This window comes from Pempheris klunzingeri, chromosome 4, assembly GCF_042242105.1.
Source record: "Pempheris klunzingeri isolate RE-2024b chromosome 4, fPemKlu1.hap1, whole genome shotgun sequence".
Classification (NCBI taxonomy): domain Eukaryota; kingdom Metazoa; phylum Chordata; class Actinopteri; order Acropomatiformes; family Pempheridae; genus Pempheris; species Pempheris klunzingeri.
The window spans coordinates 15,537,763-15,565,160 of record NC_092015.1 but is presented as its reverse complement, the minus strand read 5'-3'; the positions used below and the strand labels follow the sequence as shown (position 1 = coordinate 15,565,160).

Below are 27,398 nucleotides of genomic sequence, written 5' to 3'. Positions count from 1 at the left end.
GTACAGCTAAATGTTAACAATTAAATGTACATTAGAGATGACAAGTGTACATCAATAAACAAAATTAACTAACCACAGGACAGAACCGTTTTCAGGTTGGAAAAGCAATGAATGAATGATGGCTGCATTTAGCTGCCTCAGTTTCAGCATCCTGGTAGTGTACATGCAGCCTCACTGTCACACCGTCACGACTTACTGAGACACCTGAATGGAGCAGAGTTAATGTACTTTTTACCACTATGACAAAATGCAGTGTACTGGTAGGCAACTTGTGCCATTAAATGACAATATTTATTACCATGATTGTTAAAAGAGCCATTGAAGATTTTAGAAATACCTTCAAAACAGTGGATAGATCTGCAAAAGATAGCAGGAGGAAATAAAACGTGTGTAAATTGGAGGAAATTGATCTGGAAAAGGGGACTTTTGGAATAAAAACTGCTGGAATTTTTCAAAATGATCAGCAATTAAAGAAGCTGGCTGAAATATTGAGCCGATAATGCCATTTATTTTGTGTTTATGTTGAAATATGTTCTCTTTTTTCACCTCTTTATAGTCATCAGCTTGTTTGTTAGTTTCATTTTGAACACCCTAAGTCTCCAAATATTGCGTCCTTACGGTGGCTCTCCAGAAAAGGAGACCTACTGTGGTCATTCCAACCTTCAGCCGCCAGGTTGTGAGGACGTGAAAATACACCGACAGACAGAGAGGGTTTTACGCACTACACACACACACACACACACACACACACACACACACACACACACACACACACACACACACACACACACACACACACACACACTGATGGGGGTTTCAGCTTGCAGCGGTGACGCACTGTGAGCTCACGGAGCCAGCTCAGTGTTTATGTCCGTTTTTTCACACACACAGACACACACACACACACACACACTGGAGCCAGAGAGAGGGGGAACCTCGCTTACCGGCTTTGCGGTTTTCATCTGTTCTCCAGCGTCTTTTTTTTTATCACACCAACCAACTCTGTCCACTACTGCTGATGATGCTCGTGTCTGAACATTGATTTCAACTCCATTTATTCACCAAACCGGTAGGTCCGACAACTTTTTTTTTTTTTACCCTGGAGTAACAGTGTGATTGGCTGCCGAAGCCGGTAGTTTAGTTTTGTCTGTGTGGAGCTTTTCTCGCCGCAAAGTCTGTCCGACCGTCATGACCACTTTTACGCACGACGGTAATATGACATATTCAGACTGTGTGATCACACCACTGCGTTTCACGGCACTTATTGATACACATTTAATATACTTCAGGGTGAATTAACTCCCGTCTGCTTGTTTCAGCAGGTTTAAGGCTGAAGACAGCGAATATTTTAAACGAACAAACTGAGTTAGTCGTCTACATCTGCGCTTTGTGGCTGTTTATTGTATCTGCTTGCAGGTTTCCAAGCATAAAGTTAACATTTTTGATTGAATGATTGAATCTATGGATAGTTTACCAGCTCCTGGTTTTGGTAATTCATCAGATTGTTGTGGATGTTCTCTTATAAGGCAGATGAATACCTGTACCTGGTAGTTAATTTAATATAATAACTAAAAGAGCTTCAGTGTGTGTTTCTAATGACAATGAGTGAGGCATGCTTGACGCACTGTCATGGGTACGTGATGACCTCACTGGTAGTACGATCCTCCTCCTCTCGTTTTAATGAAGTGAAAAGTCCCGGATCTGCTTTGTTTCCATATTACATATGTCTATATGGGGATTTTATCATATGGATGAGACATGTAAAGTCATCTGACAAAGTATTAGTAAACAGTAATGATATTGACATGACTCTCTCACACACTTTTCTCTGTTACACTGTGTGTTTGCTCATTTAAACTTGTGTCTTATCACCATGGTTGTGGTTGAATGTACTGCTGCGTAATGATCCCACCGCACTGTGCAATGAGGGCAGCCATCCTAGATACACACACTTACACAAGAGTCGATTTGGGTCTAGGGCTCCTTTTGTCTGAGACCAAATTCCTGCATGCTTGTATCAATAAGAGGCTTCGACTCACACACACTCACACACACACACTTCCACAAGAGGGCCTGTGCAGCTTCACTGGCTCGTCCCTAATATTACTATGACGCAGGCATGTTAAGGAAGGATCTTGCTGGATAGGTGCCACTTTTTAAATATTTGATATTGACTACGAGAGGCGAGAGACAAGCTTCCTGTTTCCTGTTTCCTGTCAAGGCTTTTCTCCCCTTTTTGTGGGAAAAAGAGCATGTGTGGAGATGTTAAAATGTATTGGAGCCCAGGGCTTCTCTTGGTTTGGCCAAAGCATGTTTTTATCACGATATATCATAAAAGTTGGAGTTGGAGTGGAGAAGAGAGGAGGTGGTTTGACCCGAAAGTCTTTCCAAGCTCACACACTCACTTTAAAAAATGCAGAGTGAACCCTTTAACATGGCTGCCATCTGTTGGACCAGGCTTCAGGCAGAAAATATGTTTTTTTTTCGAAGATTATAGTTTATTCTTTTTAAGCAACAGTAAAACAGTGCAGTGCTATCATTATAGTCACAAAAGTATATTGGTCTTACTTGAAAATAACTACATAGGTCAGATTACATGATTCCACAGATTTGTATGAGAACAACAATGTGTTAGAAGCCACTTTAAGAAGAAATATTTTGACTATTGTACACTTTCTCCAACATCAACTTGATTTTAACCAGCTACAAAATGCTTTTGAACACATCTTTTCCTTCTTTGATAGCAGCATAGACTGACTGAATGGAATAAGACATCATTGTATATTAATTTTAAATGCGTAGACACACAGATGATAATCCGTGTGTTGCACAAGTGTGCACTGTAGATGTGTGTCTTTCTGGCAGAAAGTCACATTTTGTCCTCATGTCATCATATTGTGTGCTCAACTGATGTTACAGTTAACTGCACAAGGGCTGACATCTGCAATTATACCACACACACACACGTATACACACACAGTTACACACAAATGCCTCAATCAGGAAGGGGTGTGTGTAACCGTGGGTTTATCCTGAGCAAAATTTAACCCATATTTTACGCTCTACCCCACCCAACATTTAATGCACACTGTACTCATCGTTCTGGGGAGAAACAGAGATGACAGGATGAGAAAAGGAAGAGAAAAGAGAAGAAGAGACAAAAGAGAGGAAGATATAGTGAGAAATAGGGACACCGGCAAGACAAGAGAGGCATGGGGAGACTGAAGTATGTGTCGCAGCTTGGAGCTGATAACAACCGTATGTATGCATGGATTATCAGTGTAACCGATGCCAGATGCAGCTCAGTTTGAGCCCATGTATGTGTGGAAGTCAAAGACACAGCTAGACTTTAAATAGGCCATCAATCCTGTCATCCGTCTGTCCGTCGGTCCAACCAGAGTGGTTGGGAATCCCTCCAGACGGCCTTCCGTCCCCGTGCCTGCTTTCCCAATGTCAGCCAGAAAACTCCGGGCCAAAGAAATTCCCGCGGCACTGGCCGCAGATCCCGATCCAAGCTGGATCAGCACTCCGCTCTCGCAGATTGATGGAGGATTGTATAATTACAGGGGGACCTGGACACAAAAACCTGGAAAGACGCTGGCACGAGCATGCCAACACGCTGGCCTACTGACACTCACTCACACTTGCATGCACACACACGAGAAAGCTTAATTATCGTTTAATGAAAAGGCAGAATTTGATGGACTTTAGTATCCAAAAATGTACACCACGCATTCCTTCTCTCAGGAGAAGATTTTTCTCTCTCAGGAGACCAGCATGTCTCTTTTTTTTTATATGTTTATCTGTTCATCTGCTGCACTCTCATGATCTTACAGGAAACTGAGAAAACTGCAAGTCATGCTGCAGAGGAGTTTCAGACTGTTGAGTTCATTCTTTGGAAAGTCAGGACATGGAAAGAAGTCACATCCCGGATGTTTCAGCTCCTTTGTCCGTGAAGTTTACAAAGGTCAATGTATGTCGTGGTGTCATATTTTATCGCTAGTAAATATTTTCCGGTGAATTGTGTTATACAAGAAAAAAGCTGCCTTGAAAACACAACACTGTTGCAACTGTGACAAATTACCCTTTGACTGGGACCAAACTACACTATAAAGTGAAGCTTTATATGATAATTATAATATATACACAGTGTTGGAAAGTAAGTAAGAGCTTGTTCTTTACTTGAGTGTACTAACAATTGTTTTCATTATTGATTAATCTGTCAATTATTTGCTGATTTATTCTATAAAATGTTAATAGTGAAATAGTCATTAACAGTCAGGACAAAAGCAGCAGTCTGACCCTGTTCATGACCTTTCCCCCCTCAGTCTCCTCCATCTGCCCCGTCGCTCCCTACTGTGTTTAATGACACAGTCTTAAAAATAAGCTTCAAAAAAAAGAGGAAAAAGAGACTGCGAACCTTTGCTCCCCCACATGTTGGCTCTGGGGGAGGAAAGATGAAGTTGTAAGGCAACCACAATCTGCTAGCTGAACTTGCCAGTAACCAGTCGCTGGCTTTTAGCTGCCAGAGTAAATCACACACCAGCATGTCCGAGTCGATCCCTTTGTGATGAGGCACAAGTGATTGACTGTGTATATGTGTGTGTGTGTGTGTGTGTGTGTGTGTGTGTGTGTGTGTGTGTAAGTGTATGTGTGTCTCATATTTTGGAGAGGGTCCACACAATCCCTCATGTGAGGAGTGCTACGGACATGGCCAGTTTCAAAACAACCACTGAGTAATGACGATGTAGCCAAGAAAGCAGGAAATTGAGCCTCTGGTCTGTAGCAGCACTTTTATGGAGTTATCGAATACAACTGGAAAGACAGCCTATTTAGATCCATAAATATATGTGGAAGTGAGTGTGCGTGTCTGTGGTAGGCTTTGCATGTTGGGGGCAAACTGCAGGGTTTCGAAATCCTCATGCACATCATAGTTTAAGGAACTGCTTCCACATATGCACAGTTTATTACAGTACACTCAGGACACATATGGAGCTGTTTATCGTGTTTGACATTCCCACAGGTCTGGTTAAGATCCTTATTGTTCACTCACTCTGGCCTACACTTCTCCAGTGAGGGAATGTCTCAGTTTTGGACTCACTGACCCGACCATCCTTTAAAGGAATAGCTTGGCATTTCGGTAAATACACTTATTTGCTTTCTTGACGGGAGCTGAATGAGTAGATTGATGGCACTCTCTTAGCTGTATCTCTTAGCTTCAATATAAAGCAAGAGCCAGGAAATGCTTAGCTTAGCAATAAGACTGAAAACAGGGGGGAAAAACTAGCCTGGCTTTGTCAGAGAGTCACAGATCTACCAAGCAGAACCTCTATAATGAACACATTATATGTCATTTATTTAATATTTACAAGAAGCAAAGCATAAATACTTTTGAGTATATTTGCAATCTATGAGGGGCAATGGTCTGCACACATGGTCAAGGGTTAGCTTTTTGTTGATTAAACTAATGAAATGTAACATGGTAATCAGTGAGCCTTATAGGTGCTGTTTTTTTCAGTTTAGTACAAAGTTAGGCTTCCTGTTTACCCTTTTTTTCTTTATGCCCCTGTCTTTATGCTAAGCTAAGCTAACCTGCTACTGTCTCCTCCTCTATTTTTCGACAAGAAAGCAAATAGCTTTCCTAAAATGTCTAACTTTTCATTTGAGACACAGTTCTTCAAGGTTTACATTTCTCTGCAAAGCTGAACTAGCCAACTCTCTCATCACTTCAGCTTTCCTGCAGAGCAGGATAAGATTAGTTTGCACCTACCTATCTGCAATTTTGAAATTTTGGATACTCACCAGTTCTTTAAAAAAATAAGAATAAGATGAACACATAAAATCTGTTGAGGGATGAAAACCATGTTTTCTCTACCTGAGCTCAGCTTCTGAACTATACTCTACTGCTAATGACTCTCTTGTGAGTAGTAGAGTAGACTTTTCCACTGACTAAAACAGTAATTAACTAAATCCTCCGTATTTGTTCGACAAATAGAGATTGCATGTTGGAAGTGTTGTTTTTACTCTGCATGCACATATTCGTGTCTGTGAAAATGGGAATTATTTTTTATAGTGGATGCATGCTGACTTTTATATAGAGCTTGTGTGTTTGTGTGTGTGTGTGTGTGTGTGTGTGTGTGTGTGTGTGTGTGGGGGGGGGGGGGGGGTTGTGAATTAAAATGTAAGGTGTTGGAACATAAGGAGCTGATTTATATCCAGTTATAATGACGCTGGTGATGTAAGAGAAAATACCAGGCTCTCAAAAACACCTTCTCTCATACACACTTTCACAACTCAGATTGCGCCATGCTCTGCTTTTGTCGCGTAAAGCCCAGAAAATTGAGCAGAACACGTTTATTTTATGGTTGTTTTGTAACCCCATTTGGTTTGTGGTTGGCTTCTGGTGGCTTCAAATAATAGCAAAGTGTCTCCTCGTTAAAAAAAAAGACAGGTTAGTGCAGTTTAAGCTTGTTGAGGCAGAGGCAGATATTGCAATCAAAATGCATGACACACAAAATGGTCTTCACCACTTTCAAAGTTTCAAGTTTTTTCAAGTTAGCTTAAGAAATCTGTGCAAACGCTACCAATTCATGCCTCCCATTTGTATATTTTCACTTCAGATGAAGACAGAAGGATGGACATGGTGACTGGAAAGCTATTTTTGTGGGAACTGTCACTCAAGCATTTGTGAATTTAGATTAGATTATGGCGTACCATAAGATGTGGCATCTGTTTCTAATGAACAAAAGGAAAAGGAAACATTTCTGTTGTATCACTAGAGTTTCCTTTGTATTCATCTGTATTCATGGAGGCTGCAGGAAACTAGGACAGCGCACAGCCACCCTGATGTATTGAGGGATCTCCGGTTGCTGCAGTGGCCTTACTCTGTATCACAGAGCTGTAAACAAGCCGAACACCTCCCCGCGTCTGTCTCTCCTGTCTGTTCTTCCTCTCTCCTCACTCTCTCTGGTCAATTGGACCTCCCTCGTTCCAACTCGGCGATGTCTGACAGACAGCGTGCAGCCGGAGACACGAGAGAGGCCCGTTAAGTTTCTGCTGGTGTACAGTTCCAGCTGGAAAACATGACGACTGACATCACGTCAACCCAAGGACACAGAGGAGGAATGACGGGCACGAAGAGACAGTGAGAGAAACGCATCTGCAGACGTGTGTGGAGAGTCGACACCCGTCCAGTTATCAGACACGCTCCCCATAATGAGACATTGTCTGAGCACTAACGTAGAAAGTGTTGGCGTAAATCAATCTTTCATGTGCCGATAATGGGCACTTCCATTATGTCAAACAGAGGGTATGGTTGTCCCGATCACGTCGTTGCCATACACGTGCACATTATCTTTCAGTCCACGAAATGTCTGATGGATAATGGAGTATAATTACCTTAAACCTTTCTTTGCCGGCTCAGTTCTTTTCTATTGTACTTCACCCCATGGGCCGTAAGATAATTCTCTTGTGCATCACAACGAGGTGTTCCCCAAGGCTGGACAGGATTAACAGGTAGCCATTATTGGCACGGGAATCTGGTGGTTGACTTCTTTTGTCTGGCTCGTCTACTTCATGACAGAGAGGGGAATCCACATCTTTTGTGCTTTTGAAAGGCCCGAGGGTTTCCTCAGCCAAGATCACATAAAATATATAGAGCATAATGTCACTGCCACAAAATGTGCTTTTTGTGAGGTTAGGACTCTTCAGGAATCAAGAGAAACAACCCTGTTTTGAGCTTGATGATAGTGCATTTTTGTTATAGTCTAATGGATTTTGAAAGGCCTTTGTGACTAAGACGAAGGAGGATTCGTCAACCTGTAGAGAAAATAAGCTCTGATGCATCGCTGAAGCCACACAGCAAATGACAGAAAGCTGAAGATATTTAAATCCAGTAGTTCAGTTGGTTAGAAATAGGTGATGCTTCTGTGGAATGTCATCATGATTCATTCCAGTCAAATATTTCCAGGACACAGTAAGTCAGTGGTGTTGATGTCTGTGAGGCTTTTTGACCAATAGGAGAGAAAAACACTGCACAGTAAACTTGACCTGGAGCAAAGCCTGAAGCAAAGCCCAACAGTGAAAACTACAACTTTCAATGAGCCCTACCCTAAACGTAGTACCTCCTCAGATGCATTTTGGTTAATGTTAGGCTAGTAGAACTACCTGATCAAGGGTCAGGGAAAGTTAAGATCATGTGCTTTGATGAGTTTGTCCAAGTATCCTCTTTACAGCAGACTCTCAGCAGTATAGCAGTATACTGAAGCTGCCCATGCACTGAAAATTGCCTGCTGCACTGTTAAGTTTGCAGACACTGCTGCTGCTAAACATAGAATTTTAAAAGCTTCTCTCCCACCCTGGCCTCTACCTATAGCCTCAGATGTCAGATGACTCCCCAGGGCACAGTTTATTATCGTCACTCAGACAGAGGCTGGACCCAAGCCAGCAAATATACACAATGTACATAGTCTTTATTCACATCATACATCTGGTTGTTCAGAAGACTTTGAAGCTTGAAATATGTTGTTCTCAGCTGGTTTAATCTCAGGATACACATATCTTTGTAGTCATTAAATCACAATGCACACATGGGCTAACTCAGCAGCCAACTGTGCCTGTACCAAAACACTGCTATTTTACAGCATGACATGCTATAAGGGCTAATAAGAACAAGAACATGGCAGTAAAACGTTTGCTGAAAAGAATAAAGTGAATGTAATCCACGTCATGGATGTCATGTAATCCATTTGGTCATGGTGTTTTGTGTTTGCTGCTAGCAAACATTCACCACAGTACATGTAGACAGACCTTCACACTGAAATGAAATGACAATGTTTTGATTGTGACCCACCAGGTGAGAACTGCTGCTTTTTAAGTTCCATCGGCTTAGTCTGACGTTGAGCTTCGTAGTGGCTGAGCAGTCTCATATGCGCTGGAATTTATTGTCATGTACATGATTTCAAGAAGATTTTTCTTGTCTGAAAATTTGCATTTTAATGCATGCAACAATACATTAATTGATTCCTTGAATGTAACAGCAAAGTCCCTTGCTGTCTATATAATGACCAAATAACATATTATTTTTATAATACTCTGGTACAAATAGGTCACATTTTGAAGAAAACCAGTTTTGTAGAACTGTGTTTGTTTTTCTGTCCAATCTACTTCAAGTCACAACCAATCAATGAAGCTGTTGATCCAGCAGATGGCTCATTGTTGTTATGATCAGACTTTGGTCTACTTAAATATGGAAGATCAGTGAGCGTGATAAATGTATTTTGCCTGTAGATTTGACACTAAATTACTTTTTGGTCATTAAAAACAAGATCACTATGGAGTCTCATGTCCGACCAGAATCATGCATACTTGACAAACATGGCTCACTGTTTGGAAGCCAATAACGTGGCAGCTTGACCCCAGTTCACCCTTGATCTCTCCTGCTGCTCAGTCACCTCAGACTGAAAGGCGATGAGTTCCACTCATTCTTGTGTTTCCTCTTTTGTGGTTCCTTCCTTCCTTCACAGCTTCATCCAGAAGGATTTCTCAGCTCAGCTGCTGCATGACATCAAGGAGCCAGAAAAAGATCTCAAACACATTAACTGTGACTTTGGTCCTCGCCCCCAAAACCACCACAGAATAGAATAATGTCCGTGTTTTTGTCATGACTTTGCTGTTACTTCTTTATTACTGCTATTTTTAGGTTTCCTGAACAAAACAGAAAATGTGACTGGTCATCTGATGTTGTCGCGCCTTGTTATTTGAATGTGCCAAACAACAGCACAGAGGGTTTTGGATAATTATTGTTTTACAGTCATTATGCTTTTCTCCCTTTCCTTTGAGGTGTTTTTGAATTTTTATCCTGTTTTGTAGTTTTTATCCTGTTTTGTTGTTTTCGTCCATTCACATAAAATGACGAAGGCGTGCTGGGTGTTGGTGTCTGTTGGCTTTTTGTTGTGTATGCTGGGATATTCTGAGAAGTGTTAATATCCTGTTATATCCTGCTCTTTCTCCGCTCTCTCTCTCTCTGATTCTTTCTTTCTCTCTACTCTGTCTGCCCACACTTCTATCTGCCTCCAAACCAAATCTCATGACCAGCACAGGCCTGAAGCAAAAGAAAAAGGAAACGTGCAAACAATAAAATCCAATTACAGGATCGACAGCTCAAGAGCTGAGGAGGAGAGTGAGAGTATGAGAGTTCAAGGATGTGAGACACAAAAGTTCCAGCAAACAGATAAAGACGTCCAATATCCTTGGCAGGGATCAAGTAAAGTCTCAGACTGAATAGTTTTTCATTGTTTAGTGCATCTGTGTTGAACATCCAAGCCACAAATGTGATAACTTAAAACATTACTCAACACCCTGTGTTAAGAGGAATGAGTCACACAACTGATTGAGGTTTACTTTGGGTTCATGACTTTTCAAGAAGTGGTGAATGGAGGTGTTAAAGGAGGATGAATAAGCAGTCAGAGGTTTCTAAATTCAGTAGTTTGACAATTTGGAAATAGGCTAATTCACTTTTTTGCTGAGAGTTAAATGAAAAGTTCGACACCAATCTCATGTCTGTCTGTTAAATATGAGGTTACAGCCAGCAGCCTGTTAGCTTAGCTTAGCATAAAGACTTGAACATGGGGGAACAGCTAGCTTGGCTCTGTCCAGCATCTGCCTACCAGCACCTCTACATCTCACTAATTAACATGTAGAATGTGTAGTTTTTATACTTTTATCAGGTAATAAAACAGTCATTTTCTAAAAGTTGAGGTTTTTGGTGAATATATGGAGGATTGTGTGCAGGACTATTTATCAAGGTTTAGAGGTGCTGGTAGATGGATTTTGTTACTTTTGAACATAACGACTCTATTTGTTTTCCCGTCTCCAGTCTTTATGCTAAGCTAAACATGAATAATTGTACCAAGATGTGGAACTATTCCTTTAAAAGGTGAATTCTGCACTGCTGTGGGTCTGAGTGGCACTTTGTCTTGGATACACTGAAGGAAGCGAGGGATGGGTGTTTGAGGGCGGACAATGCCACGCGTGGACACACGGGCAGCCATGTGCCTCTAAGTCCAGTGGAAGTTCCACGTGTGGCGGTCGCTTTTGTAGTGGGTTTGTGGGGGGAAACCTCAGACAAACTGGCTTTAAATGCAAATGCATCTCATGCAGACAGTGCTGGCTCGGATTGTCTGGCTGTGAATGGCTGACTTCTGAGGACAGTGGTCAGGGAGCTGGCACGTTTTGAACATCCTTTTTGGACGTGCTCTCGTCTCGCATTTTGTATTTCAAGCACATTTTCATGTGTTTCTGCCGCTACACTTCCTTGACCCGTGGAGAGCCAACAGGTGAAACAGTTGACAGTCTGAACTGACGAGACTTGGTTCAAACCCCTTCATATCTCTCCGCCATGACCTACTTTTTGTTAGATTCTCAACCCAACCTCTGAAAAATGTAATGCTGCTGTACAATGGTGATTTTCAGATTATGTGCATTCATCACATGATAAATCAGTTTCAAGTTGCTCTGCTGGAGTTTAAGTACAGTCGTTTCAGTGGCTGCACATCTAGAGGTCAAGCGAGGTTGTCTCTGGAAAACCCAGCATTCCTCAACCCCTCTAACCCGGTCCAATTTGTTAGTTGACACTTTCCAAAAAAAGAGGTACTTAATTGTAGGTCCCATTTTTGTTTTGCTCTCTCTATCATTGTCGTTTTATTGATCGTTTTTTTTCCCTTTTTTTTTCCAGCTGTGTGTCATGTGTTGTGTGTGTTTGTGAGCGCATGTTTGCATGTGTGTATGAGTGTATATGTATGTGCGCGAGTGTGACTTGTAATTAGCGTCTTGCTCTGGTCTGTATGGCATTTTAACAAATGCTTCTATATATATCATTCTATCAGGCTTTAGCAGATCTCACTCCCTGCCACTTTCTCCTCTTTCCATCCCTCCCTCTCTCTCTTTTCTCTTCCTCTACATCTCTATCGGCCCTTGTCCTTCAGCCCTGTGTTGTTTTTTCAAACTAGTGGTTTTTCTGTCCTTGCTTTATCTTTCTCTTCCTCCCTGAAATTATGCTCTAGCAGCCTGTCATTGGCATAAGGGCTTTGCCGGGCCAAAATCATAAACTCGTTACATTTTTTATTTTCTTGTTTGTACAAGGCACAGCTTGGTGTTGGCTGGATGTTATGGCATTCCAGATGTGTATTCACATATGTGTGTATGTGTCTTATGTGTGTGTCAACAATGTAAATGAATGCTCAGATAATGTATGCAAGTGCATGGTGTATCACCATATACTTACTGCACTTCTACACTATATGCTGTATAGGCATATGAGCTGTGTGTGTGTGCGTGTGTGTCCGTGCAAGTGTGTGTTTGTGTGCTGACCACACATAGAAAGAGAATGAATGGGTTTGAGTGGAGGAGTGTTGATTTGCTTGCTAACTAATGTTTAAAACACTATGTTTTGCTGTGTGGTCAAAGGTGAAGAGGTGCATTAAAGTGGCCTCACCCCTCACACACACACACACACACACACACACACACACACACACACACAGAAACACAGTTTTAGCTGTGATAGAAGGGGCATGTCCTAAGGACGTCAGGGGTGTGTCTGTGGTCACAATGACAGTATAAGACACAAGCAGGTACACTGAATTCTCCATTCAGCCACACTGAGAAATTTTGTGTCACTTCTCTGACTTTTCAAGTTGCATTTTATCGTTAACTTTGTCTCACAGATAGATCCTCATAGAATTTCAGATTTTTTTAATCTTAATTCTGTCCCTGTTAAGGCCACTAGTCATTTTTGAGTTACTTGTCCAAGTAGCAACAAATACGACTTTTATTAAATGCTCATGTCATTTTAGAAGAAAGTTAGAGCGTATTTGAGTTCGGTCCTGATTCAGCATTTGTAGCAGCACAAACAGCATCCTCGCTGAGTTGCCACGGCAACTGTGTCAGTCAGCTGCAAGTCTGGGGTAAGTATACTGCTATGTCTCTCCCCTCTCTCTCTCATTGTCTCGTCCTGGTGTGTAGTTACTCTTTCTTTAACTGTCTTAGCCATGATGTCTTTCTCCATCTTTTCTTTCTGCTCCTCTACCTTAGACTCTATTGCATTTCCTCAGTTTCTTATCTTTTCTTTCGTCCATCCTCTCTTTCCTTCTTCTGTCAATATTCATTCTCTTTCCTTTTTGTTTGACATATTTCAAATATCTCTTGTATCTTTGCTTTGGTCAGTGGCTGTTTTACAAGCCAACTTGGGGCCAACCAGCCAACCAGTCTGTCAGTCACTCGTCCTCTGGGAGAAAAGTACAGAGTAGAAATAAAAAACATTTTTAATATTGCACTGTCAATCTTTGGTTTTGCAATAAATGATTTTTATGTTATGTTGTTAATCTGTCATGTCTATAATTCTGAGCATAAAATCTCCACCACAAATAGCCTGTATGCTGTATGCTGACAGACCGAGGTCCCCCCTGATAATAATTATCCCGTATGAAGTCAAAGTCCTGTAATTGTGGTCATATATTTGGAATTACAGCTTTCGTGCAAAAAAAAAAACTTGCCGTCAGTTGTCAAATTATTTGTCACTTATCAGTTGGAAACCTGTAGATCTAGAAAATAAAACAGTTTAAAGGTTTAGATTCAGACCTGCTAGTCGATATTTTCCTTATTCAGTGACACTTTGGCATATTTGCTGTAACAGGAATTGAACCATAATCCTCTACATGTTGGGGGACCGTGCAACTGCACTGCCTGTATACTGTGACAAAATATCATGCTTATATAACATGATTTCAGCATGTTACATTAAGCAGTGAAAACTCTATCTGAGGACTTACACTGTGTCTTTCACTAGCAATGTTAGAGCCAGTGTATGTCTGAGGATGCAATAAATAGACCATGAGGTGACAGTATATAGCAGCATCAGTAAAGGACAGGAATAGATGCTTTTCCAACCACTTGTTCTGTTTAGATATGAACATGTATGTGTGTGTGCTGTGGGGAGTACTGCTACTTGAATTTCCATTTGCAAATAGCTAACTTTAGAGATGACAACATTGTCTTTCTGTAACACAATAATATAGCTTGTGACACACAGATCTAAACACATGAGCACATCAGTGTGGATGCAAGGATTGTCCTGATTGGTTGAGCTTCTCCATGTCTTTGTCCTCTCTACCATGATATCTCCTACCTTTGATTACATTAATCCATAGAAATATTTTGTCTCTCTAACTTACCATATGTCCCCCTGTGAATGCCAAATGTCAGAAAATGTTGAGAAAACATGAATTTGTTCACAAATGAATATGTTGCAGCGTGAATAAGTGCTTTAAGTGTGTATGTGAGTACCTGGGGCTCTAAAATAGCCTGAGAAAAGCCCTGATACATTCACTCCTGTCCATAATAAGAACCTGATTCACTTTAAATGTTATTTACGGCATTTGCAACTGCTCCTCGCCTCCCTCTCACTCGAGTCACTGCGCTCTGGATAAGTCACAAAAAATGACTCAGGTGTTTTTCGCCATGTGAGCGTGTGGGGTGCTGTGTGACGTGCATGCTTCTGTATGTTTGTGTTTGTTATGTTGTGATATATCATGCAGTTATGTGTCATCCATATCTGACAAGGAAAGGTTTCTTGGCACACAAAATGTCATTATATTGTGTTTCCACATTGTGTTGACTGAGGTGACGAGGATTATTTTTATTTCATGTACTTTAAAACATGTATGTGAACCTGACCATGTTCTAAAATATGATTAACCCCTTTCTCTTTCTCACCTGTAGATCATATGTACATAGAAGAATACATTGAAGAAGATGAGGAACCACCTTTGCTGCTCAGCTCTCGTCCTTCTCACGGTAAATGTGTTTGTGTGTGTATTCATGCAAAACTTGCTAACATTTAATAGACCTTGTAAACCGGGGGGCATGTGCAGCGTGATTTAGTAAATGTGGGCTCTCAATTTTACTGCAAACCTCCACTGACTCATGAGCTTGTGTGTGTCTTCCAGGTGTTTGGCTGTGGTGGGACTGCAGCAGTGCAGTGTCGGTGGGGGGAAGGGTGTGTGTGTCTGCAATGCCCAGCTGGCAAGGAGCCTTCCAAGGTGAGGCTATAAACTGAAACAAAACGATTAATAACACATTTTCAGCACATTATATCGCTGCCATGACGATATCTGTTGCTATCAGGTGCTTTTTGTGTTCTCTCTAAATACTTTCCCCCTTATTCTCTACATATTTTCACCTCATGGTCCTTATCCTCCCCTCCCAACCTGACACTTAAATGTTGAATGTCTGACAGGTTCCTCTCTGAATCTCATCCCATTACTGTACAAATCACAGTATTTACAGTAACCAAATTAATTGCTATGCATTCATATTTTCAGTAATTCTCTGTGGGTAAAAAAGTTGATTCCTACCACCTAACTACGTGCCAAGCCCCTGGCCTGTGATCTAGAGTTTTTTCTCAAATTGCATGTTGAAAGCAATTCCTGTCTAACCTTGTAATTTATGTTTTGAGTCACAGCAGTCAACATAAATCAAGTTATTTGCTTCCATAGATCGGTGTCAAATGATGATACGCATTTATGACTCTTGTGTTCATGAAGCTTGTGTTGTAGATCACATGCTGTTACTAATACAACAAAAATACCAGACATTATTTAGTGTAGCTTTGTTGAACAGTCTATGAAGCTATTTATGCGGAAGTATAAAGATTTTATTGTTTTAATCCCACATAACACTGAGATAAGGTGTGTAATTAAAAGCTGCCCACTGTGCCATTAAAGTTGCTACAAGTTTGACACTAACACTTTGAGAGCACCAGAGGGATGTTTCATTTAATGCTTTTTGCAGCCTCTTTAGCTACTTTTCTGAGTTGAGAAATGTTTTCCTTCTTGCCAGGCTTGTGGGCAGATCAGAAGTCCGACAGAGGAAGTGCAGTGCCGATTGTGCCCAACCGGAAGCTTTTCAGACACATTAGACTCTGAACTTTGCCATCCGCACACCTCCTGCAAGATCCTCGGCCGTAAGGTTGCAACCCCTGGCACTGCGACCTCTGATGCTGTCTGTGGGGACTGTCTGCCTGGGTAAGGGCTGCCAGTCTGTCTCTCAGTTTGTACATTTGTCTCTGTTTGTTGTCGGCCTGTTAATCCACTCACTTTTCAATGAAACTGTAGCCTTGACATTCAAGGGGCTTTGCTCGGACATGTAGCTTTAAATTAAGTCCTGTCATTTTCTTTGTGTCAAGAAAACAAAAAAAGAACACCAGCCCACACACACACGCATCATTCACCACAATGGCCAATCGACATCAAGCACCCGGTGAAAGAAGCCACTGGCTAAAACCAATGGTTCATTCTTTGTAAAATAGTCCCCTACTTTATTTTCTCTCTGTCCACCTTTCTTATTGTACTCTTTTGTCTTCTTTCTTTTTCCATTTGCAGGTTTCACTTCACTACCACAGCGGAAGTTTCCACCCAAAGTCCCTGTGTGAAAAGTAAGCATGATCCTGCAGCATGTATCTGACAATGATTTTAACTTGACGTGCTGCTTGTTCATCAGTCACAACTATCGTTTGTTCCAGACCATGTTTCTGCTCTTACATCCTGCTTTCTTTTTTCTCTGTTTCCTCTTCTCCTGCTCTCTCTCAGCATCCTTGCGTGTCAGAACGGTCCGTACAGTTGGTAAAGGCCCATCCAGCAGTGCAGGAGGGCCGGTCAATGGCACAGTGGTACGCAGCGCTGAGGAGAAGACGGCGGAGTACGCTGTGTTTGCATTGGTGCCCATCTTCTGCGTGATGGGTCTGTTGGGCATCCTCATCTGCAACATCCTGAAGAAGAAAGGGTACCGCTGCACTGCCGACAAGGAGGGAGGGGATGAAGAAACTGCCACGCCACAGAAAGACGGTGAGAGGGATGAAATGATAGAAACTGCGAAAAACACTTTTTAGAATGAGAGCAAAGAATGGGAGAAAATGGGAGGAGAGAAGAAAAAGAGCAAAAGATAGAGGGAGGCAGGAAGAGTGATTATTGAAACTAGCATTTATGTCCAGGTTGTTGTCGCGCTTGCCCATAAAAATGCCAAATTAGCACACACGCATGCACAAGATGTGGTTCAGCGTTGTTAGGAATCAGGGCAAAGCCGAGCCTGAAGGGCAGCATCTCTGTGTCCAACCACAGTCCTGTGATGTGACTGCACGCTAGCCTACATGGGAGGCTCTCTCTCTCTTTGAACTTTGACCCTGCAGGGGTCATTACATGTCATGCATGCTGTGTTTTTCTAAGCACGCACTGTTATTCTTGCAATTTTCCTATCTGGGGGGAAAAAAAGCATTCCCATCAACTCACTCGCCCTGCTGACGTCAGAGAGAAACTGACTTGGATAAACACAGAAAGGAGTGTAAAGACAGATGGGGGAGGAAGAAGGGGAGGGATGTGTCAGTATTAACTGAAAGAGAGATATGCATCAATAAATGGAAAACTAAAAAGAGTTTAGAGAGAGACAAATACAGACACAGAGGAGTGCAGCAATAAAACAAGTGTTGAGTTACCACACCCGTTCCCTGTGGTTTGCACAGTCTCACAGTAACATGAGCCCTCTTTATTCCTGCCCTTTGTAACAGTGTAGAGTCCTAGAGGACTCTTCATAGGCCTCTCATAGTACTGCAGCCATTGACCCAAATGGAAACCATTTCTGATCTCTTTGAACTTAGAAATCTGTTCTTGTCAGGTAACAACTCACCTGCGGCCACAATAACACCTGGCTTCATCATGATGGTGAAGCAAACACCATCCATACTCTCTATATTGGTTTACATTGCCGTGCACACAATGCGAGAAGTACACCCACATTCCCTTTATGCATCGGTTGTACTTGGTGTACTGTTCCTGTCTTGTTCTCAGGCTTGTATAGCAGGTAAAACCCTCAGGTCACATGGGATATGTTATCTACTGTTGCGCTGCTCGGAGCACCTTCTTTAAACTGTGGGACCGAACCCACAATGAAGTTTGGATTTGCTGGTACATTTCCACAAAGTACATATGACACTGATGTTGCACAGACTCAAAATGTGAGTCAGAGAGAGGTCATTCGATTAAGCAAATATTGAAAAGTTGCCATTGTGTTAACTTGGTTGCCTCATGCAAAAACTCACACATGGCTTAAAGCAATAGTTTGTCTGGGGACTGTTGGGACATGCACTTATTCTAGCGCTTTCAGGCTGAGAGTTGGATGAGAAGACTCATACCACCTTTGTATGTGATCATTTGATATGCAGCTACTGCCAGCAGGTGGTTAGCTTAGCTTAGCACAAAGACTGGGTGCAATTGGTATTAATCATCTCATCTAACTCTATGCAAGAAAGCAAATGAGTGTATTGGACTGCTACTTCAAACAGCCATTGACTTGCAGAGGCTACACAAAGGGCTCATCGAGTTAAAAATCTAATAAAATACCCTTTCAGGTATTTTTTCCTTACTCTTTTGCAACTCCTTTTCATGCCTTCTCACCATCCGTGTATATGTACAGTTACTGTCATTCAGCATGGAGCATTAACAGGTTTAATGGCTTAGCTGACTTTTCCCTCACTCACCTGATGGTGCGGGGCTCAGAGTAAACCTGTGTGACAGCCACACAGCCATACGTGGTGTCAGGCATCAGGAGCGTCAGAGCACAGCTGCTGCCTCAACAGATCAGACTTTCTGTCTGCACGTCACAAAACTGCTTACGTTTGCACAACACCTGCCGCTTTAGCTTGCTGCATCTGTCAGTGGGATTAAAATGTTTGTATTAAGTAGCAATGTTTTTCACAGATACAAATACCAAATTATTTTTTATTTCAGTCACTAATAGCTACTTAAAAAACTACTACTCATGGCATCAAAAAGCATAAATTCCCTTTGCGTAGAATTACTCAGACATGCCCCACTTGGAGATTCTCAGATGATGTTTTCATATGAGGTCATAGCAACAGTGTTTCTGTCACTGATCTCTGCCTTTTGTTTTCAGCGTTGCCTCAGTCTCCTTCCTCTCCAATCACTTTGTTGTGAAATTTAAGAGCTCCCTGCACCCAAAGGGAAACTCCCTCAACTCCCACCCCTACACAGCTCTTTTTATCCATCTTTATACTCTCCATTCATTCCGATTTCTTGGTTTCCTCACACCCTCCTCCCCTTCCCGTCAGAACACGACACTATCCATCCATCTCTCCTTTCCCAGCCAGATCAATAATTCAGTTGGGTCCTCACCTCACGGTTTATGTCTCCTCTTTCTTTCTCCCCTCTCCTCTCCTTCTCTATCATCTCTCCTTCTTCCTCTCTGGATTCTTCTCTGTCCTCTTTTCCCCTGCTTTCTTCTTCTACCCCATTTTTTTGATCTACTTTACTTTAGCTTGCTCATAGTAGAAAAGCTTTGTTATTTAATTCGACTGTATGTGTTCCACATACGAAACCCCTTGACTTGACATGAAAAGTTATATATAAAAGAGTCTGACACCTATAAACTTGGCGACGTCTCAAATTTATGATTAAGAAAATATCATCAGTAATTTGTACAATGCACAATAGGCCGCAGAGCAGAAAGATTACAAGCTGAAGGCACAATTTCAACCTTCATGTAAAGATAAAAGAAAGATATTATCTTCGTTAATGTGTCACAAATGTAGTGTTGTCCACTGAAAGCAAAAGACAGGCCCCCTTCGCTCACGGTTCCTGCTCTCTTTCTCTTTCTCTCCTCCTGCACAGCATTGAGGACAGATGATGCAGTGATGCAGTGATAAGCTATGAGTCTGCATGTGTGAGTGAGGCAGATGAAGGGCAAACAAGAGGAGGGAATATAAGCAGGGTGCCGGGCAAAGTTAGTAAAAACTACAGAGAGTTGGTAATATAACAAAGTAAAAGACTGCAAGCAGAAAATTAAGATTAAAGGAATGGCCAGAGGGCAGTAGGAGGCCTTGGATGCCACATAGGAAAATTTCTATCTCTCTCTGTCTTTCCCTCTCTTCTTATTATGTAACTATCCGCTATCTGTCTGTCTTTCTGCCTGCCTGTCTGTCTGTCTGTCTATCTGTCAGCTGCAGTCCTGACTGGGCTGAGGTTAGAGGTAAACGTCTTACTCCAGCACTTTTCTCATCATCTCCATTCAGGGGGAACTCCCATGGGGGAGAATTAAAGCGAGGCTAAGCTTAGCTTGGCAGGGCTAAAATCAGACTCTGCAGAGGTAACTCCGGCAATGCAGCTGCAGAGAGAGAAAAGTTTGAGTTATCGGAGAGCGCAGTGACAGGAAAGCTGAAAGAGAGAAACAGAAAGTGCGAACGTGGGGTTGATGGCGGAAGACATGTCGTGAGCTGGAGTCAAAACCTGCAACTTTGTGTTTATGCAGCCTGTTCAGCCACAAGGGCAGAGTGAAAGGGTTTAGTGTCTGCAGTTTTCAGTTTCAGCCATGTTAGCTCCCCATGACTGCAGCATTTGAATGTGGAGGTCAACATCCACTGAGTTTTTACACTCTGCAGCTCAAACTGAAAACAGAGCGATGGACTGTTGACTTGATGTGGCTGACGCTGAAACACCGAGCACATGGGTCTGACTTTGTTGAAGGAATAAATAGAGGAGAATGAGTGCCACACTGTGAAGTGGATGCCGTTATCCTCGCATAGCAACAGCCCCTGTGGAGACAGAGCTATTGTTATGGCCTAACAACAGCCTGACACTGCTTATGCAAGAAAGACAGAAATGCACACACACACACATAGACACAAATGCACTGTATAGATATACAGTCACATTTTGCTCTGTAACACACAGATACACACCTGGCATTAGGGGTCTGGTAGATCTCACACACACACACACACAACACAACACACACACACATAGAGCCCTGTGTGCCTCAACAGTGCTGAATGGAGCGTGATTGCTGAGTGAGCTATTCTGGACCCCCTGTGCCCTCATTGCCGTCCTCTCTGCGCTGTGCTATTATGGGATGGTGGGGGGTCGCCATGGAGACATATCTATTCTTTGCTATTCAGTCATCCGGATCCATCCTTATCAGTCCCATCGTGCTCTGGGGCACAATATCCCAGCAATGACATGCACTGTGTGAACCGCGCTCACTCTGTCTCTGTCTGACAGCTGTGGGTGAAGTTGTTATAATCGAGGTTTAAAGTAAATCCTTGTGTTGATAGTGCGGGTTTTGTCTTTGTAATACATAGCCCTAACAGGGGGAAACATACTGTACATTGAAATACACAAACCAAATATTTTTTAATACATATTAAGATGAGGCTGCTTGTTAATATGTGCATATGGCATTATTTTTGTACTTGTGTTGTATTTACGCATGAGGCAGTTACATGGAGCAGAAGGAGACATGGAATAATTCTAATATAATAGATATAAAACCTAAAATGCAATATGCAATATTTGAAAGTATGTATCTGTTCGTAAAGGGTCATTTTCTCCTGTTTTTTTGTGCTTGCTTTAGGTAACAATTGTCCCTACATATCTGATGACCTGAATGAAGACACCATCAGTGTTCTGGTTCGCCTCATTACTGAGAAAAAAGGTAGGTGTTGAACAACAGTGATGTCACTTAAGAGCTATCATCTCTTGTGGCTTTAGAGGGGACCACAGCGTTATTACAGTACGTCACGTCTCTCTGCTCTCCATCTTAGATGGTTAATGTTAGAGACGGGAAAAGTCTTTCCTCTTAGAATAAAAAAGTTACCACGAGACAAGCACATTTCTGTACATTCACCATTCGACACTGGAGGCACTAGTGCTGTTTTATCATGCCAACCATCAACTTGTGACATGCACATACAAGAAAGTTCTTGAAGTGGAGATAGAAAAATCAGCATGTGAGAGTCTGCCAACAGCACATTTAGGCTGTCCACAGCAGTGATAAATGTTTCTAATCTGTGTTCACATATCACAAGGTTAGCCATGAGCATTTTCTGGGTATTACTGGGACACACTGGGAATCCTATAGTGGTGCCACGTTACCTGAAATGTTTCCCAGGGATGTTAACTTTTCCAATCAATCACATCAATAAACATAAAGATGGATGTTATTTATAAACTTCTAATAGGGAATTTGGTTATTCTGATTTACAGTATTGACTGGAACAAAAAAGATCATTGACTGTCACTGTAGTCTACATAATCGATTGAGTCTGAATGTTTGTGTGTGTGTGTGTGATTCAGAAAATGCTGCTGCACTGGAGGAACTGCTGCTGGAGTACGAGAGCAAACAGATGGCCATGAGCAAAGGCTCGTCAATCAAGTATGAGATCACAGACACACACACACACACACCAATCATCATATACTTTTGCTCTGTCACGCTGCTCAAAGTAAAGCTGAACACTGAGGCAAGGGAAGTTTTGGAGAGAGCAAGGTAGTGAAAAATGAAGAGGCTTTAATAAATCTATGTGCTTGACTGTTTGTGTGTGTGTGTGTGTGTGTGTGTGTGTGTGTGTGTGTGTGTGTGTGTGTGTGTGTGTGTGTGTGTTTATGGCACAATTTTCATGCAGAGAGAGTGAAAGAAAACTTTGTTGCTCTTCAGAGATGAAAGCAGAGAACTCTTTTGGCAGATAGGGTCTACTAACATTAGGCATGTTACCCCGCTCCCTGTAGATTTTAATAATAATGACATAAACCTAGATTCAGAACCTCTTTTAAAATTGTACATAGTTTTAATGTGAATCTGATATAAATTAGTATGACTTTTTAAAAATGTTGTGACCTAGAGTTGCACCTAAAATGATTCAAGCCCCATTGCAAATTAGGTGTACTGGCAACATTTTCAAACTTTCAGCTGTGTTCAATGAACAAGTCGAACAAGAACAATTGAAATAGCTCAACATAACTAATATCACAGGTGGTTTTTCCAAATTCAACACAAATGCCACTTTTAATGACTACTACATTCTTCACCCCCTGAATAGAATCCCTCATAAGAGTATTCGTTTGCAAATCAGGTGTTGTCTCAAACACACATGACACATCACAAGGATTCAATCAGTTATCATGAGATCTGTGGATAAAACATCATGCCATCTGTGGGGAAGCTGAAGCTTGGACGTCACTGGACCTTTTAACAGGACAATGATCCCAAGCAAACCTCAAAGTCCACCAAGGCTTGGCTTCAGAAAAAGTCCTGGAAGATACCAGAGTGGCTTTCACAGTCGCCTGACTTGAATCCCATAGAAAATCTCTGGTGGGATTTGAAGAAGGCGGCTGCAGCACGCAAACCTAAGAGTATTAGACAGCTGGAGGTTATTGCCCATGAGGAATGGGCCCAGATTCCTCACGAACACTGTCAGAACCTGGTATCTGACAACTTTGTAGTATTATTATTAGTAGTATTATTGTTTTGTACTTTTTCAACAAAGTGAAAAGGAAAGTAAAATGTAAAAGTCATCATCAGTAGGCTACAGTTCCTCAGTGGAGCTCTGCAGTGGGCTGATACTTGGACACTGACTCACTCCTGCATGTCCGAAGTGAATGTGTCACACACTTGTAACCACTGTCTCTTGAGTCATGAGGCTTCAGCGCCCTGTCTGTTACTAAGCTCATTGGTTGTCACATAGCTTGAAGTCACACAATTTACATGACCAAGTGCAGTTATGGTTTGAGCTTTGGTTGTAAGCTGTGGACAATAAAATCACTCCAGCAGTCAGAAGCTAATCTAACAAGTCCAGTAACATGCTGCTTTATACCACAGTCCACACCACTGTGCTTCGACTTTTCCTCAGCTCTCCGTGCTGCGTTTATCACCACTGGCAGGAGAAGACGTTAAAGAATTATTTGTCATCTTTATACACCAAATTGCCCCTCTATTCTTTGCTGCTGCACCGACCCAGCCTCTCCAACAGAATCACTGAAGTTCAGCTCTTGTCACAACATTATATGATGGTAGTTGGATCCAACGCTCTCCAGTATGTACACCACGTCTACAATGGTGAGAAGTGTCAGGGGCCTCTGGCTGTGTGATGCTGCTCAATGGACGGCTGTAACATGTGAGCTTTAGATTCGAGAACAGTCTAAAACACACACACGATAAACACACCGAATTCTGGAAAGCTTTCAGATCCTGTGTGCGTGTATGTGTGTGTATGGCGGGAGGCTCTGGGGTTACTACAGGTTACCCACTAGCTAGTATAACACAGGGACACACAGCTGCATTCATCTCTTTTGCTCTGCCTTTCTCTGCACAAAAGAACAATGGAAGAACAAAAACTAAAGAGCCCCCGGGGTGAACGTGCACAGGGCGCAAATCCAACAGATAAAACATTAGATTTCAATTCAAATTGATTTTCTATCAATTGTGTGAAAGGACTCATGTGGCACTATACTTTGTTAGTTAGCAACACTGACTGCTTTTAAACGCTCTGTTAGAAAAGCAGTGGGGAGCATTAGAGATACAATTAATGGTCTGGACTAATAAAACTAGCATTTTAGTGATGCTAGTAACAAATATGTTATAGATATTTGACCCTATAGGACCAAGATGAGAGAAAGACTGTGCTGATAAGTGTATGTTCAGAAATTCTGAATTTTCTTTCAAATTTGAATTTACAGGAAAGCTAAAGTGAATATTAAACAGAAAACTGAAAATTTTAAAAATGTAACTGATCAGTTGTTCATCGTCTCCTCCTGCTCTTCCTCCCAGGTTCCCGATGCTGTCTCCCCTGTCCCCGTTCCGCTCCCTCCCCAGGCTGTGCCCCCATCAGTCCCACCTCCACACCATCTCTGGCCTCTCTGGCTTGGCCCCAAAACATGGCTACCGCTGCACCCGCTGTGCCCAAAGAAAATGGCCCCCTGTCCTCATACCTCCCTTGGATTCCCTCAAAGACCCCCTGAAGCCCCCTGAGACCCTCATCCTGCCCTCCTTGGACACATCCCCCAACCAGCAGAAGAACCCCCTGCTGGGGGGAATGTTTGTCGACACCCACCGGACCCAAGCTGCTGTGCCAAATACTGTACAAGAAAAAGTGGAGGGGAGTGAAGTGAAGGAGAAGAAGGAGGGAGAGCTGACAGTGTTGTCTGTGGGGAGGTGAGACATCCCTTTCTTTTCATACCCAGCACGCAAGTCACATGACACATGGGGACATGCAATGCAAACATATTGTTAGTTTTTTTTTTACAATTTAGTTCAAGACAAAGTGAAATACTGTTATTGGTGAGTTTGCTGAGTAAGATTTTAAATTTGCTCTCTTTACTGAGGGATCTGATTACGTAACCCTACAAAACCCTAACCCACAGTGCAGCGAAGTTACAGAAAGGCCAGAACCATCTGTAAACCAGATCTACAGTGGAATTACTTGATTTCAAATAACCCACAAAAGTAGCAGAAAATACAATTAAAGCCTCACAACAGTCTCAAACAGCTTCACACTCCCTCACACGCATAATGCCATGACTGCCATGTCAGTTGAATGTAACAGTGGTCATATCCATCGTTCGTATGACAGATTTCAAGTCGCCCAGATCCCCGAGCACAAGCCTGTCACCACGGAAACCAAGGTGTCATCCCAGGAGCAACAAAACTCCCTGTTTGGAGGGAAACCCTTCTGCTCCTCATTTGGCATCAGGAGGTACGCCCTGCAACGCCCAGTCGCACACTTGCTCTCTTCTCACATCCACTTGCTGTAATCCCCACTAGTCGCCTCTATCTTTCCCCATTATTTTCTAGTTCTTCCACACGAGGCAATCCTAATTTTTATTAAGTTAAAGTGCTGTGAAGTGGTTCAATATCATCAGCAGGTCAGATCACATTTGTCTGGCAAAGTCTTAATTATGTCAAAATAATGTCTGTTTTACTGGGACAGGAAACTCTATGCTGTATGTTCAGTTTATCAGAGGAGAGGACCTCTGAAATGAGCTTCCTTTTGTCTTCTAATACACAAGTGCACACAATACTCCCTGAATCATGTGACTCTGCCTATTGTCAAAACCATTTGTTGGGTTCATCATGCCCCTCGCTTGAAAATCCATTATGTTGGTAATCACTTATAAATTAAAATCAGCCTGAATCAGGAATAAGGAGGGGAGTGTGCTTTGATAATGCTTTATATAGTTTAATAGTGGATTTTATAATTGGAAATCCATTTCACTCCTTCTTTCATTCTCTTTCATGGCCTCATCCCGCCACCTCCTTGACATTTGGACTCTCTCTTTCAGGTGAAGACACAGAGACACGTGTACGATAACGCTACCTCGCTGAAGATAACCTCATCATTCGCTTACGACTTGACAGCTGGCAGAGACGGTGTTTCTAGACGACTGAAACCAAGAAACCACAAGAGCCACCTCCTGCTGGAAGAAGCTGTTTCTATACACGCGATAAGAGGAACATAACCGTATTTATTATTACTTAAAAATATATATATATCTTACTTTACAAATCACAGCTGCTTCGCTGTCCCAAATCAAAGAGGAAGTTTTCTGAGGGGCACAGTGAAGAGTCGAGCTTTGTGATAACCAATTCAAAGCACCGGACACCAGAAGGAAGGATGAGAAGGAGAAAACTTTCTGTATTTGTGCTTCCATGTAAACAAAATAGAAAAAAGGGGCAAAACACACATAGGCTGACACATACAGTACATGCAGACAGATGCATCTACATGTACTAACTACAGCGTCTCGCTCACTTCTGCAAAACACTGCGGGAGAACTGATAAAAAGAGAAAACAGCAGTGAGCGTGCACATGAAAACATCGAGCCAAGTTGTCTGCAGTCAAGTGCCACATGAACTAAAAGTATAAAAGGCTTTCATTACCTAAAATTAAAAAAAATGGATTTTGGGTCATATGACACTTGATGAAAGACTACAGTGGCACTACAGTAAGTATTAAATGGAAAAAAATGTTACGAAATTCAATATAATTTTGATGTTTTTAATATTTGTATAAGTTTAGTGAGCCTTTCTTCTTCTGCTCACTTAGGAAGTGCCGGTGAGTTGAGGTTTTAGATCTTCAAGATGTTGAATGTAGTCTTAACAGAAGAAACTCATTGCATTCACTGAGTGAACTTAGTGAACCTTTGAGATTAACATTCATTCAGCAATGTTCATCGGCCCGCAGTGGGCATTAATGACATTTGTAAATTTAAAGCTCTTAGAGGAGGTCCAAGTAGATGATCAGGGGCCAAAGTGTGTTCCTAGAGTGGGTCCCAATACTGTATCACAGCATTTTTTTTTTTTTTTTACAACACTACATCCCCAAAGGCACTTCAATTCTGCACCTGTCATTTGGGCCCTGGCGTGAAAGTATAGATTGATAGACATCACTTTTGTAGAATAGAGCATGTAAATCAATGTACATATGTAAATATGGGCGGGTACAGACAAACAGACCTGGCTTTTATAATGTTAGCATACAGTACGAATGAGGTGAAAGACGA

General features: G+C 42.0%; 1 protein-coding gene across 1 annotated transcript; it reads left to right on the top strand.

Annotated features, from left to right (window-relative positions):
- The first annotated feature begins 1,009 nt into the window (after window positions 1-1,009).
- relt (RELT TNF receptor) lies at window positions 1,010-26,263 on the top strand. The gene is made up of 11 exons (XM_070829784.1): window positions 1,010-1,069; window positions 14,779-14,853; window positions 15,006-15,098; window positions 15,898-16,082; window positions 16,440-16,492; window positions 16,647-16,901; window positions 21,475-21,555; window positions 22,197-22,275; window positions 24,667-25,050; window positions 25,469-25,591; window positions 26,178-26,263. Exons 2-11 carry the CDS (start codon window positions 14,812-14,814, stop codon window positions 26,179-26,181), a joined length of 1,299 nt encoding a protein of 432 aa, XP_070685885.1. The 5' UTR covers window positions 1,010-1,069; window positions 14,779-14,811; the 3' UTR covers window positions 26,182-26,263.
- The last annotated feature ends 1,135 nt before the right edge of the window (window positions 26,264-27,398 follow it).